General features: G+C 45.5%; 1 protein-coding gene across 6 annotated transcripts in view; it reads left to right on the top strand.

Moving 5' to 3' along the window:
• Positions 1-15,132, top strand: part of NFASC (neurofascin) — a 243,640-nt gene that overhangs the window by 196,562 nt on the left and 31,946 nt on the right. For 3 of the 6 annotated variants that reach the window (XM_078156381.1, XM_078156382.1, XM_021002994.2), the window contains 3 exons: positions 1,557-1,761; positions 3,627-3,752; positions 5,069-5,242. In XM_078156381.1, the coding sequence (XP_078012507.1) occupies positions 1,557-1,761; positions 3,627-3,752; positions 5,069-5,242 (505 nt within the window). Of the gene's footprint in view, positions 1-1,556; positions 1,762-3,626; positions 3,753-5,068; positions 5,243-7,694; positions 7,710-15,132 lie in introns of all 6 variants that reach the window. The other 3 variants (XM_078156385.1, XM_078156383.1, XM_021003002.2) reach the window with 2 other exon arrangements.

Below are 15,132 nucleotides of genomic sequence, written 5' to 3'. Positions count from 1 at the left end.
TGTGAAAGTTATGCTATGCCACTTCTGATGTACTCCTCACCCCATCTCTTTAACTGCTGCTGGACTATCCCCCCCTCACCTCTCTCCCTCCCCCAAGTAAATGTTTTTAAATCCTAAACTAACTGAGAATGCAGCTAAGAGGTCTCCAACTCCTTGGTGTGCTCACAGCCAACTCTCAATTATCCAGGGACTGACCAGCTGGAGTGGGTGTTACCCAGGTCTAAGACTTCTCTGCTCGTTAGCCATTGCTTCTGAAGGATGGGCAAGAAGGGGAAGTGGGGGAAACCCTCAGATTAGTCCATCCCAAGGTTCCTCTTGTGTAGTTCAGGTAAAAGGAGGGGTGGGCATGGGGTGGAGGAGGTTTATAACTAAAACAGTTAGTGGAGGCCATCTTTGGCTCCTTGCTGCCTGATTGGTGACCAGTGATCGTTTAGAGTTGGCTGTTGGGCAGGTCAGGGAGGGAATGAAGGGATACTCATGCCTGGGAAATAAACGAGGTAAGTAGGGGAAGGAAAGACCAGGAGATAAATTCTTAACTCAAAGCTTGTTTCCTCTTATACTCACACAACCCACTTCCGTGAGAGATTTTCTTCCCAGAGCTTAGAGGGCACTAAAAGCACCCTAACTCTGACCTCCTTCCCACCTAAGCCTGAACTTGCTCCCTAATGAGCCTTAGAGCTCCAAATAACACTGGCAAGGTGGGAAAGAGGGCAAGGAATGGGAGCAGGGAGTGGGGATCACCATCTTCATTCAACCATTTGCAACAAATCCATGAATTTTCACCTTCCCTGTTACAATATTGTAGATACAGGATCCTAGAGTTGAAAGGAACATTAGGAGGTCATTCAATTGAATCTCATGCCTGGTACATCCACAATGCCCCCAATAAAGGCAAATTCGGGCTCAGTTTGATGACCTTCCTGAGGTCATCCTGTCTAGCCACCTGTCTCTAGACAGAATATTATCTTACCTATCCCAGATAGGTGGTTGTTCAGCCTATTCCTAAAGATCGCCCAAGGGTTTGGATAAAAACCATTTGGTATCGAGGGATTAGACGAGCATCTTGCTAAATTCAGATTTTCAGTGTTACCTAAAATTCTTCACTTGTTTCTTATCTAAAACCTACTAATCTAGTTTGAGGTGGTGTGGTCTTTGAGCACAAAGCAGAGTTCTTTCTGCCCTGGACTCCTGGATTTTATTTATGACTTTGTAGCTGACTCACTGAGCAAGGCTTAATAGAGCCTTGTAAATAAGTTCCCAGAGTGGACCATCACAGACACACATTTAGCCATTCTGCCAACCCACCACCCCCTGGGAGGTGACATGGATCAGAAAATGAATGAGACCAACAAGCTATTTCACTTATCTGCCATAAATTGGTGCAAGGCTGCACCACCAACCTCAGCTTTGGGTGCTGAGGCCATGCTGAAGCCCAATGCTCCTCTGGGATGTGGAGAAAATTACGAGCCAAAGAAAGGCCAATGACCACCAACCACTAACAACTAACCAGGTGCCTGGGATGGCAGGCCTCTCACTGGTCTGCCTTTGTCCCCAAGGCTTATTTCTGGAGGGAGAGCAGCTTGCTGAAGGGCCTGTGGGTGTCTCAAAAGAGACAGTTTGCCAGTTTCTCCAGCGATCGAACCCGGGGTGTAGTGTCAAGCCTGTTTCCCTACAGCAACTACAAACTGGAAATGGTTGTGGTCAATGGGAGAGGTGATGGGCCTCGCAGTGAAGTCAAGGAATTCACCACCCCAGAAGGAGGTAGGTCTTCATGGCAATACCAATTGGGCAACATCAGGGCTGCCACCCTGACCAGCCTGGTCAAGTTGGTATTGCTTCCATGTCAGCTGGCACAGGATGATGCAATCGATAACCACATGGCCTTGGGGGAACCCATGGACCCTCTGGACTCTCCCTGACTGGCTTAATGGTCTGAGTGACCTCCAGCAGAAAAGCCATAGAGAGTAAAGCTGTTCAGGACTGGATGGGACAATTCCAGATCTGATGTTACAGACTGACTCCCAAGGGGACCACCTAGATCCCTGACTGGCTCCCAGACTCTCCGTAACAAGAGACAAACAGCTCATTCAGCCCCGAGTCCCTGAGGGACCCCAATTCAAAAAAGATGAAGCAGCTTTGTCAGTATCATAAGAACACAATCTCTTGACCTGTCTCTCATCACCAGAAAGCCTTTAATTTGTGCTCCCCTGCACAGGGACCATATAGCAAGATACAACATATTAGAGCTGGAAAGAATCTTAGGAGTCACTTGTCCAATGCTCTCATTTTGTAGATAAAGAAACCAATGCCCAGAGAGGGTAAGCTGATTTGTCCAGTGTCAGTCACATAGCAAACTCTTGTTAGAACAAGAATCAGAACACTGCTGATGTTTATGTTAACAAAGCAATATTTATGTTATCTCATCGATCCTCAAAAGCATCTTTCTAAGGAAGATAGTGTCTACCATATCTTCATTTTATGGGCGGGTGATGAACCTAAAGCACAGGGAAATTAAATAATTTGCTAACAAGTGGCAGAGCTGGAATTTAAACCCAGATCCCTTGACATTATATCATGTCATGTCATGTCATGTCATGTCATGTCATGTCATATCATATCATATTACATTACATTATATTACATTAGTATAGTATAATAGTATAGCATAGTACATTATATTATATCTTATATTATAGTATAGTATATCATATCATGTCATATCATATCATATATTATAGTATAGTATAGTATAGTATAGTATATTATTATAGTATATTACATTACATTATATTACATTAGTATAGTGTAATATAGTATAACAGTATAGCATAGTACATTATATTATATCATATCATATTATAGTATAGTATGTCATATCATATCATATCATGCTATACTCCAGATTGAACCTATTAGCTAATGGAACCAGCTTTATTTAGGAGGCTAGAATTCACCTGGGAGCGTGATCATAGTCATTCATTTCTCACCTCTTCTTTTTTTTCCTGTTGTTTTCTTTCCATTATCTCTACTTTCCTGATTTTCCCCCCTTTCTCTTTTCTTTTTCTCTTTTTCTCCCTCTTCTCCTCTCTTCCCTTTTTCTTTGCTTTCTCCCATCTTGAGTCTGTCTCTCTCTTCACTCCCTTTCTCCTCTCAGTCTCGAGAGAAGCCTACCATCAGCTTCTTTCCTCCCAGTAACTTTACCCCATGTTTCTGTCTGGTGACAGAACCCCATCCTGTAAATTCACACAAAATTGCTAAAACATTAGCTTTCCTCAAAGGAGCAGCCCTGCTCAACTTCAAAAAAATCCTCTGGTAAGGGTTAGAGCTTAGCATTCTGCTAGGGGCGTGGTGGGCACTCAGTCCTCATGTAATTGATTACAAGTTGGTGACTGGTTCTTAAGCATCTCTGAGCTCCATGGCAAAGATCTGAAGTCATATGTTTCCCAGAACACCACTTCTAAGCCTGGGGCAGTTTCTTCCTACCTACAGTATGTTCGTCCAATATATGTTGATTTAGTAGCTGAGCAGGTTTAGTTACCTTCATGCTTGTGTTTTGTTTTTCCTGTCTTTCTCTTTGCCCTCCTGCCCCTCCACTCCCCTCCCTTGCTCTCTCCTCCTTCCCCAAGTACCCAGTGCCCCCAGACGTTTCCGAGTCCGGCAGCCCAACCTGGAGACAATCAACCTGGAATGGGATCACCCAGAAGAACACCCCAATGGGATCCTGACAGGATACAATCTTAGATACCTTGCCTGTATGTATAGTTCATCCTCCTCATACTTTTTCCTTATCTGGGAAAGACAAACTCCATTCTAACCACTCAGCCAGGGAACCAGACTGAACCCCTTGTACTAAGCAACCTCTTGTGATGGACCCTCTTCTTTGATTTAAAGGGAAGATACTCACTTCCTGCCCTTACAGGGCTCAAAGTCTGATGGAAGAAACAGTCCCTGCCCACAAGAAACTCCTAGTGTAGAAATAGTACTTGACCTGGGGCAAATTCCCAGGCTGATGGGATGAGAGACATAGGAACATACATTAGATCCAGGCAAAAGGACCCAGGCTCCCAAGACCCAGGGACTTCCAAAGAACATACAAACAAGTGGAGGGAGGGGTGAAGGGGAGAGGGAGGGGGGAGAGAGAGAGAGGAAGGAGAGAGAGAAGAGAGACAGAAAGATGAGAGAGGAGGAGAGGAGGAGGAGAGGGAAGGAGGATGGGGATGGGGAGGGAGGGAGGGAGAGAGAGAGAGAGAGAGAGAGAGAGAGAGAGAGATCATAGCAGAGCAAACTGAACTGAACCCAGTTGCTAAGGAAATGTGGAATGAGGAGTCAGGGGTTAGCCTCTCTCCACCTCTATAGCAGTTACCTCACTTCCCCGCTGAGGCTTATCCCTGGGCTCCCAAAGTATCAGAGGAGTGTTCATTATTTTTGAAGATCTGCAGAGATTCTAAGAACTAAAAAATAGGTAGTGCAACAGCTTTTCAAGAAGCTTAAAGTGTCCTTTACTTTGTTGTTGAGCATTACATTTATCTAACAGTGGACTTTTTTGTACTGTTCACAATGGGACTTGAAGCCTGACCCCTGCATCCTTTGAAGTGTATTGAATGGACTCTTTAAGAAAGAAGCCAATAATCATTGAAACCAAGCCCAACGACTTTGCACTAGGTTTTGTTTTGATTTGTTTGGGTTTGGGGTTGTTTTTTTTTTTAAGAAAAAGGTATATTCAGAGCTTAGATGTGCCTTCTACGATGCTTAAATGCACAGAGAGACTTTAAGATTACAAACTGAGCCTTTCAGACTTGGTCTAAATAGCAGTGATTTACTTAATTTGTCATTGAGCTAGGGATGATGGGAGCAGCCATGCAGTGAAAATAGGAACTGCATGGCTTCCTAATCCTGAAAGAGAGCTCAAGATAGCATTCCGTTTGAGCCCCTGCTTTCAAACACAGCTGCCTCTAAGCTGGCCAGTCCCTCTGGTCTCCGTGGTCCCGTGGCAGGTTCCGCAACTTCCTTTTCCAGAGTTAAAGGACCCTTAAAGTAAGAAAGACTCTTCTTTGTTTTCTCTTTCCAGTTAATGGAACCAAGACAGGGAAGGCTGTGGTTGAGACCTTCTCTCCCAATCAGACTAAGTTCTCAATACAGAGAGCTGACCCTATATCCCGATACCGCTTCTCACTCAGTGCCAGGACCCAAGTGGGTCCTGGGGAAGTGGTCACAGAGGAGTCGCCAGCTCCCCCGAATGAAGGTAGGTACGGTGAGCCAACTTGTATCTGGAGGAGCATATGGTGGGGACGGTGCGGCTTCAACCAGAAGCTAATGGTCCTGATTTAATCAGTTGTCCAAGGACTCACACCAAAGCCTCTTTTTCTCCTACATCCCACACGTAGCATGTCTGCTACAACCTTGGTGGCAAGATCCTGGAAGGTTTCTTCCAAGCTGGAGAGCTTATATATGCTCAGCCCGTTAGAAAGAGCTCCACACTGGGCCTGAGTTGGGCTACCTAGACTCTGAAATGACTCTGGTCCTGACTTGGGTCTTTAGGAAAGTCATTTAATGGCTATTTTCTCTCACAGGGATATCAGGAGGATGAAATGCATTGATATATAAGGCAAGATGCTTTGGAAGTAAATGTATTACAGGAATGCTGTGGGTAATATGTGTACTCAGTCAACTAAGAATGTAACAATAGTGATAATAATATCCATGAGGACCCTGTAGCTCAGAGATTTCTTCATAGAGTATCAACTCTGGCTTTGTTCTGGGAGTCCTTGGAATGGAATGGACAGGAAGCAGTGATGGGCTCAGATTGAAGGTCTGGGCTGCATGTCTCCTTTTATAGGTGTTCTTCAGGAAGAGATGGATGTAGGCAGCCCCACAACCTGGGTAAGAGAGAGTGGTTGGTCCACAAGCATTTATTAAATGCAGACTATGTCTCAGGTAGTGTGCTAAGCACTGGAGAGACAAAGAAAGGCAAGGGCTCACATCCTAATGGGCAAAGAAAGCGTAGGAGGAAGTGGGCTGGGGGGATGGGCATCCCCCAAGCTAGCTTCCCTTAAAGCCCAAATCATTTAGTAGCTCAAGGTACTAGCATTGGTTTCATTGCCCTACAGGATGAGCTTGGCTGAACACCACCTGGGGCCCCAAGAACCAAGCTGTGTCTTCAGGGACAATTCACTAGAGGCAACTGTTGCTTAGCTGTCCACATAGGACTTCAGCCTCAGAGCCGCCACTCTCCCTGGTGAAAGGAGCTTATCCAGGAGAGAAATAGGGGAGATGGGAGGCTCTTGAAGCCACGAAATTGTCAATTCAGTCTATAGAGGAGGAGCATCCTCTGTACTTTCAGAGACCACTATCCCAGGTCTGCCACAGAAGCTCCAGGAAGCTTCCAGCCTCCCTGCTCAGTGTCCTTGGACTTAACCAGACATCCCACAAATGTGGCTTAAGGGACTCCTTGGAACCCACCTTCATCCCCACCCCAAAAGAGCTTTTTGGCTCCTACTGACTTGGCCCCAGGTGCCTGATAGGACCTGCATCCTTCCCTTTTTATATTTGCCTAACAGTCTAATTCTGGGGCAGCAGCAGGGGATGAGGGACAGAGGACACAGCTGACTTGGAAACAGGCTGTTGATGGAACGCTCTCTCTGGTCTTGTAAATTAGAGAGAGTGATCAGCAGAAGGCTTGGTCACTCCACCCCTGAGCATTGGCAGGCACATTTCCTGGGGGGAGGTGGAGACTGCATGCAGGCTTAATTGCCCACATCAGAAAAGGACCCAGGAGGAGGAAAACACTCCTCCTCCTGCTGCCCCCCAAATCAGATGCAGAAAAGCAGAGAAAGCCCCATTGTCAAAACCCAGTGACTAGTAAAGAAGAAGTTCAGCAGCCCTAGCGGACAAGAGGACAAAGCAAGACCTTCTCTCAGGCTTGGGTTTTTGCCATGAGTCCTGAGTTGTAACTTAGGGCCCTCAATCTAATGGGTTAGAGGAAAACCCAGTGGCAGAAGACAAGCAAAGTAGCTCCAGAGCCACTTTTAGCATCTCTGTTCTACCCAGGGATGAGCTGAGAGTGGCCTAAGCTAGCTGTACTCCCCTCCCCCCAAAAAACCCAATTTATTCCATTTAGTGTAGTGTCTCCATTTCTCTAATGTCATGGAGTACTTTCCCAGCCCACTAAACCATAGTCAAACCACCTCGACCAGGTCAGCACTCTTATAGGCAATAAGAACAAGAAGTGGGATAGGCTTCTTGACCCAGCCTTGTAACTTTCTGGCCTCAAAGATCTGCACGTAGCTGAGAGGGGAAAAGGAATCCAAGGTGAGCCAGGACTGGAGGAACACTGGAATAGACCAATACCCCACTTCAGCTCCTCAAAAGATGACTATCTAATTCATGAAATGGCCCAGAACCCAGAAGGAAGGAAATCTGTTCAAACACGTCCAAGCTGGGGCGACCTCCAACCTGATTGGGGGAACCTGCAAGTATTTGCCAGGTATTAGCTGGTGTTGATGTGGGTGTGGCCTATGGTTGAAATGGAAAGGGGGCCACAGACCAGTGTCCTCCCTCAGTCCCACCAGGCAGTTTTTAAGCCCAGACCTTCTCCATGTGCTTGTCCTGTGATTTCACCTGTACCTCTGTTTTCTCTTCCTTCCCTTGCCTTTCTCTCTCCTTCCCCCCCCCCAACTTGGGTGCTGTTTCTGAAGCTACTCCAACCCCAGGTATCGTACCAGCCAAGGAGGTAACCAGCATGGCATGGGGTGGTGCAGGAGGAGCCCAGGCTGAACAGGGGTGGGGGAGGCCAGGGAGGACCTAGTGCCAAAGCATGGATCACAATTGACCTTTTCAGTGGCTGGAGGCAAAGCCCTGAGGAAAGAGCCTTGTCCAGGGAAGCATTGAAAGGCACCTAACACAATCTCTCTACTTAAGCCATGAATCAGTGTCCCAGATACTCCACTGAGAAAGGATAGCTTTGAAGAGGACAGACCTCTTCCTCCAAACCCTAGACCTTAGGGCTGCTGCTGCTCTGCTTTATACCTTGACAGTTACTGACCCTGAATTGCAGAAGCTTGGCTGAGGGCCTAGCATCTTGTCCAAGAAGGCTGTCTCAGAGTGTAGAGGAGAATTGCTCTCCAGGCTCTGGTCACAAATGGTGTCAGGGACTAGGCCACCCGAGGCTCCTTCCACCCTGGTCTTGTTTCCAGCCACTGAAAGGGGGAAATGGGGTAAGAGTGGTATGCATGCTGACCATGCATGCTGCATGGGTGACCAGTGCTGGTTTTGCTACTCACTGTGGGGCTGGCTCATTGAGGCCTACGTGAATGCAGTCTCGAATAGGGCCTTCCCTCCCTGACTTGCTATCTTAGTGGGAGCTCCAGTCCTACTGGCCCCTGAGTGATAATTGCTCTCTGCCTCCCCAGGAAGCCAACCTTCTCTAAGGGTTGAGGAAGCCTCCAATCTAGACAGCTGAAAGGCAGATTTTGAATGGGAGGGAGCAGAAATTGGGGATGGGAGTGGGGTCTGCTCAAAATGATAGCTAGGGTGGCCAAATCCCAATCTCTCCCTACAAATTCTCATCTCTGGGATTTTAGTGAGCCCTCCACTGGACCCAAGCTAGAAAAATGGGGCAAATGTCTCCTGAGATCCTTCTCTTGCTTTGGCCTGAATTCCCATCTGAGTCTCAGTTTTACTGTCTAGGAAATAGGAATAGGTCCGGATCAGGGAAATGGCTCCAGAGCTGGCAGTATAGGGGAACTGGGAGAAGGGCTCAACAGAGTCCAGTTGGGGTATACACCCTTAGGAGGTAGCCCTGAAAGAGCAGATTGGGGAGCCAAGAGGAGAGTTTCCTTGAGGACATTCTTTACCCCACTCAGAGAGACAAGTTAGGTCTTTTATCACTGGGTTATTTGCCCTCTTTCTCCCTTCCCCTACCCTCATTTGGGTTGATTCTCTTTGCTTTTGCATCTCCCTGCTTCCTTCTGTTTGTGTTCTAGCCTTGTTCTTTGTCAGCTAGAGATTTATCTCCTCCCGGGGTGGTCGGCCCTCTCTTCCTTCCACTAATCACCTAGGACCAACCAGGAAGTTCTTAGGCTGAGGCAACTGGGAATAAAGAGACCAGGGTTGAAGCCCATGATTGGTGCCTCCCCTCCAGCAACTTCACATGCCACCCCCACTATTTCCCAAAGAGTTCAACTTTAGATAATGTCTGCATAGGGTTTTGGGCCGCCATTTGGTGCTAGGACCAGTCTAAGGAGAAGCAGAGGGAACCAAAGAGGCGGGGGGGCACAATGGCAGGAGCACTGAACCTGAAGTCACAATGTGTGAGTTTGTGTTTTAGCTGCAATCACTTTCTTGCTATGTGATTTTAGACAAGTCACTTGCCCACTCTGCCTCATTATTGTCATCTGTAAAATGACTGGGTTGGACTAGATAGCCTCTAGGGACCCTTTTCAGCTTTAGTATTTTATGAATTTAGAGGCCAGAGGGAAGCTCATGGTTGATGTATCTCAGTTTCAATTCAGCTTGATCCATCCACAAGCCCACTGTGCTCCAAGCATCGTGCTAGGTTCTGAAAATACAAAGTCATAAATAAAACAGTCCTTGCCCTCAGGGAGCTTACATTCTATTGGGGGAGGGGTGTAACTTGTACAGGTCAAGTAAGTTCAACATATGTGGGAAACAAATACAAAGTGATTTGGGAGAGCAGGAGCATCTTGTGGAATCATGAAAAGGCTCATGTAAGAAGTGGTCCTTGAGCTGAGCTTCAAAGGAAGCTAGGAATCCCTAGGCAGGTGAATTAGGAAGGAGGACTTTCCACAGATGGCAAATAGGCTGTTCAAAGGTGCAGAGACAGGAAAGAGCCTCCTGTACAAGCAGCCAAAAGAAAACTTTTGGGGGAAACATAATGTATGTGATGGGGAAGAGCTTGTAAAAAAAAAAAACCTAGAAAGATAGCTGAAGAAAGACTCCAAAGGACTTTAAATGCCAATGAGAGGGGGTTGTCTTTTATTTTAGAGAGGGTAGGGAATCACTGGAACTTTTTGAGCAGGGGAATAACATGTTCAGACCTGTATTTTAGTAATAGTAATTTGGCAGCTGTGTGGACTAGTGAAAAGAGACTGAAAGCAAGGAGACCAATTAGGAAGCTATTTCAATAGTCCGGATGGGATGTGATGAGAACTGAAGTAGAAATGGAGACCATGTGGGTGGGGTGAAGGGGATGGAAGGAATGGATGGAAGAGATGTCATGGAGGTAGAATCAATAAGACTTGGTAACTGATTGGCTGGAAGGGAAGCGAGGTGAGGGAAAGTAAAGAGTTACAAGGTGGAGGGTGTAAACCTGGATGACTGGAAGGATGACCGTGTCCTCAATAGAAGCAGGAAAATTAGGGAGAGAGGTGGATTTGGGGAGAAAGATATGTGGAGTTTGAGCTGCCTATGACACACATATGTAATATATATATATATATATATATATACGTATATATATATATATGTATATATATATATATATATATATATATATATATATATATATATATATAGTCAATAAACAGTGGGCAGAGTGGGAGCTCAGAAGAGAAATTAGGTCTAGCTAGGTAGATCTGGGATTCATCTACGTAGAGAATGGGAGCCAATGAGACTGAAAGAGATAAGGCACAGGACAGTGCCTTGTGGCACACTCACAGGTTGGGGTGGGGGTGGGGAGGAAAGGGGAGACAGGTACAATGAACCAATGGACTGAGGTTCATTCCAACTCTGAAATTCTTTAATTCTGTAAGTAGAGGAAGGAAGGAAGGAAGGAAGGAAGGAAGGAAGGAAGGAAGGAAGGAAGGAAGGAAGGAAGGGAGGGAGGGAGGGAGGAAACCAGTATGTATTAAATGCCTACTATGTTCCAGGCACTGTAGTAAGCAATTTACAAATATTATCTCATTTTATCCTCACGACAACCATGGGAAATAAGGTGCTACAATTATCCCTATTTTATAGGTGAGAAAACTGAGGCAAACAAAGCTAAAGTGACTTGCCCAGGATTACACAGCTAGTAACTACCTGAGGCTGGATCTGAACTTAGGTTTTCCTGATTCCAGGTTCAGTTCTGTAATCACTGTGCCATCTAGCTGCCTCTAGGGTAGAGCTGACTCCAAAAGTGGAACAAGCTGCCTCTGGTGGTTGAGCCACTCGCTGCCAATTTTCGAGAGGAGGCTGAATGACCACTTGTCAAGGATGGTGTAAAGGGGATTGTTGTTCAGTTACAGACTGATCTGGATACACTCTGAGCTCCCTCCCCATTCTGAGATTCTATGGGAGTCTGTGTCTGAATCCTCTGTCCCTTTCTTGTTTTGTTATCTCCAGGCTATGGGTTCTTAAACCCTTTGTGTGAGGAACTCCTTTTCAGTGTGAAGAAGCTTATGATCCCCTTTCGAGAATGATTCTTTTAAGCACATAAAATAAAATATGTGGGATTATAAAGGAAGACAACTATATTTAAATATAGTTATCAATGTTTTCACATGTAGTTGGGGGGAAATAAAATATATTAAATTTTAAATAAATATAGTTGTTAAAATATTTAAAAAAATAAATTCATAGACTCCAGGTTTAGAATGCCTACTCTAGCCCCTTTCTTGGGGAAATTGCTCCCTTCCCAAATTGGCCCCATTGGGATAATGATGACTTCTAATAAGCATCTCATGAAAATCAGATTCACAGCTGCTGACTATAGTGGTCCTGGCCATGTTCCCACTGAGTTTTTGAAGGTTATACCATTGGACTGAATCTAATTAGATGAAATTTGGTAGGGACAAATGTAAAATCTCATACTTAGGTACGAAAGAAAAATCAGCTTCACAAGTATAGTGAAATCAAAGGGTATGGGGCCATGGACATAGATAGCAGCAGCTCTTAAAAAAAAAAGATCTGGTAGTTTCAGTGGGCTGCAAGCTCAACTTGAGTCAGCAAGTCAGTGAGATATGGAAGCCAAAAATGGTAATATGATCTTGGACTCCATTAAGAGGGGCCTGGTTTCCAGGAACTGAGATATGATAGCCCTGTTGTACTGTGCCCTCATCAGACCTCATTGAGAGTGTTGTGTTCAGTTCTGGGTGCCTTGGTTTAAGAAGGATATTAATAAGCTCAAGTGTGCTCAGAGGAGAGCGACCAGGATGGGGAAGGGCCTCGAGAATACGTCATAGGAGGAACAATCCAAAGAACTGAGTATGTTCAGCCTGAAGAGAAAACCGCTGAGCTGGGAGGGCAAGATACTTGATTTCAAGTATTTGAAGGGTTGTCATATAGAGGAAAGGTTACATTTGTTCCGTTTGGCTCCAGAGGGCCGAACTGAGACGAATGGGTAGAAGTTACAAGGAGATCCACATAGGTTTCATGTCAGTTGGTTTGAAATAATCATTTTTTAAGCATCAGGAAAAACATGCTCACACAGATGTCTAAAGATGTAATGGTCTGCCTTGAGAGGCGATGGGCTTCTCCTCCTGGGAAGTCTTCCAGCAGACCTTTGTCAGCTATGTCTAGTGAGGTTTCCAATCATGTAAGAGCCGGACAAATTCAACAGGCATAAAGCTAAGCAGAGGTGTCAGACTCACAGCCTGCAGGGCTAGCTGCCTCATATTAAACTATCATTGGGAAATGTTTAACAAAATAAACATACAATGCAACATAGATAATGCTGAGTTGTGGTTTTCTCAGTAAATATGTGGGCTGGCAAGGAGCTGAGTTTGACACCACTGGACAGGGTGACCACTGAAGTTCCTTCCAACTCTGAAACTGTTTTATTCTGCTTGTGTATGGGTTAGACTTAAGAATCTCTACCTACACACCCACCCCCAGCCTCAGGATGCAAGGGTCACAGATGTATTTGAGACCTACTCTTTGTGTGGCAGGATTCTATTAGGAATTGTCAAACTTGGAGAAGAACTGACCCTCTGCTTTCTCAAGGCCCCCAGTCATTTCATCTTTTTTCAGATGTATGGGCTGAGTTTGATGACCTCTGAGTCATTAAATTCCATTGTTTTGTGACTTCCAACCTGGGGACAGATGGTTGTAAAAGCTTGTCATCCCAGAAATCATTTAAAAATGTAAGGTTTTGAGGCAGTCTTATTTGGAGGTCAAAATGACCACTCAAACATCCCCACTAACCCCTCAGCTGGTGACAAAATGGTCACAGAGGTACCTGAGTCCCACTACTAATGAGGAATTACCAAATTTGGAGCAAAGCTGACCTGGCTTTCCAGCATTTCCCAGTCGTGTTTTTTTTTTCACAGATGAAGGGAGGTGGTGCAGTATGAATCCTTGACATTTCTACTCTGATATAATATATGTAAAGTGCTTTATAATTTGGGACCTTGGCAAAGGGTAGCTATTCATTCAGTCCTTAAAAAGACAGCATGAGAGTGGGATTTGAAATATATATATGTATATATATATATATGTATGTATGTATGTATGTATGTATATAAATATATATGTATATGTATGTGTGTATTTTAAGACTTTCCCATTGACTGAGGGTTATTTGGGACAAAGGGGAGTGTAATGCCACAGCTTTGAGCCTCAGGAAGAATCTATGGAATCTGAAATCACTGGCTGACCTCCCAGTAGGCCTTTTGTGGTCTACACCCTCAGGGCCCAATAAACACTTCTGATCTTCCAAACTGTGGCCATGCCTTCCAGGCCCCAGGAACCTCCTCTCTTTTTTCTATGAGAGTTTTGTAGTTGGGTGACCTGGGCAAATGAAAGAGACTTTTGTTTAGAGTAGGGCTAAGAAAAGAAGGCTCAAGATCCCTAAATTCTTGCCAAGAGGGAAAAGCCCCTGGTAGGCCCCCCAACCCAGCTGGGAGGCTTGCCTAGTATTTTCTTCTCCATAGGACAGTGTGATGCTAGCAGTCTGGGGTAGGGTGAGGCAATCCACATGCTCTTCTCTTTGTGATTCTTTGGAATCATTTGGGCCTCCAAGAAGATGAGAGTCACCCAGCCTCTGTTGATATCTTAAGGTGGCATTCCTGGTCCCCTACTGGCATAAATTGTAGATAGTGGACCAGAGACCACAAGAGGTGAATATTATAATATTCCCGGGCCTTCAGCTGCATCCAGTATCTAGAAAAGCACTAGGCTCCTCCACAGCCTAGTGCTACTCTCCAGTCCTCATTGTGGGGTAGGCAGGGCTAGGAGAAGGGAATGTAGATGCCTAACATGACATGACTCATTAGTGAATTCCATTCCTTCAGATTGAAGGGAGAGTCCATGGGGAGATAGTCATTGACCACCAAGATTTCCAACCACAGATACTTCCCATTCACTCACAGCAGGAACTGAAATCATTCCTATAGGGGTGACAGGGCCTCAAAATGCCCCAGAGCTGTTTACCACAGTGGTCTCGGCCAGTTTCCACTGAGTTTTTGAAGAGTCCTCTCACAGAATCACACAATGGATGACAGCCAGGATGTTGACAGGGAAGAGCATTGGACTGGGTCTAATCAGATGAAATTCAATAAGTATAAATGTAAAGTCTTACAACACTACAAAAAAAAATCAGCTTCACAAGTATGAGATTGGGGGTGGAGGAGAAAGAGCGGGGCGCTAGGGTATGGATAAACAGCAGCAGTTGTTCTGAAACAGATTTTGGAGTTTTAATGGATTGCAAGCTCAGCCTGAGTCAGCAGAGGAATGTGGAAACCAAGAAGGGTAACGTGATCTTGGACTGCCTCGGATCAGGGAGAATGGCAGGGAGAGGTCAAAAATCATAAAGTAGAGTTCGTATCAGCAGGCAGGTCCATCAGAAGCCAGAGAATTCTGAACTTAGCCCATTTCTTAGCCCAGTTTTTGAGGCTGTTGTTGTCCAAAGGAGACATGTCACAGCGTAATTTGGGGAAGAGGAGGAAGTAAAATTGTCTGAGGGACTGTACCCTGGGAGTGGCAGACTGTCTATGTGCCCCAGGGGCCACCTAACTGAGGATCTCTCTACCTTCCTAGCTACCCTGTGACTGTCTGAGTGGGCTAGGGTTGGGATGTAGCCCCTGCTTGGGTTTGGTCTTGGGTTTTCCTGGCTGCTCTCCCCTGTGATTTCTCACATTCCCCCGGGTCTAAGAGATTCTGTGCATCCTCTATCTCCTTCCCCCCATCTTTGCT

This window comes from Phascolarctos cinereus, unplaced genomic scaffold, assembly GCF_003287225.1.
Source record: "Phascolarctos cinereus isolate Bilbo 61053 unplaced genomic scaffold, phaCin_HiC Scaffold_5;HRSCAF=322, whole genome shotgun sequence".
Taxonomy (NCBI): Eukaryota; Metazoa; Chordata; class Mammalia; order Diprotodontia; family Phascolarctidae; genus Phascolarctos; species Phascolarctos cinereus.
This window is presented reverse-complemented; position numbering and strand designations above follow the sequence as displayed.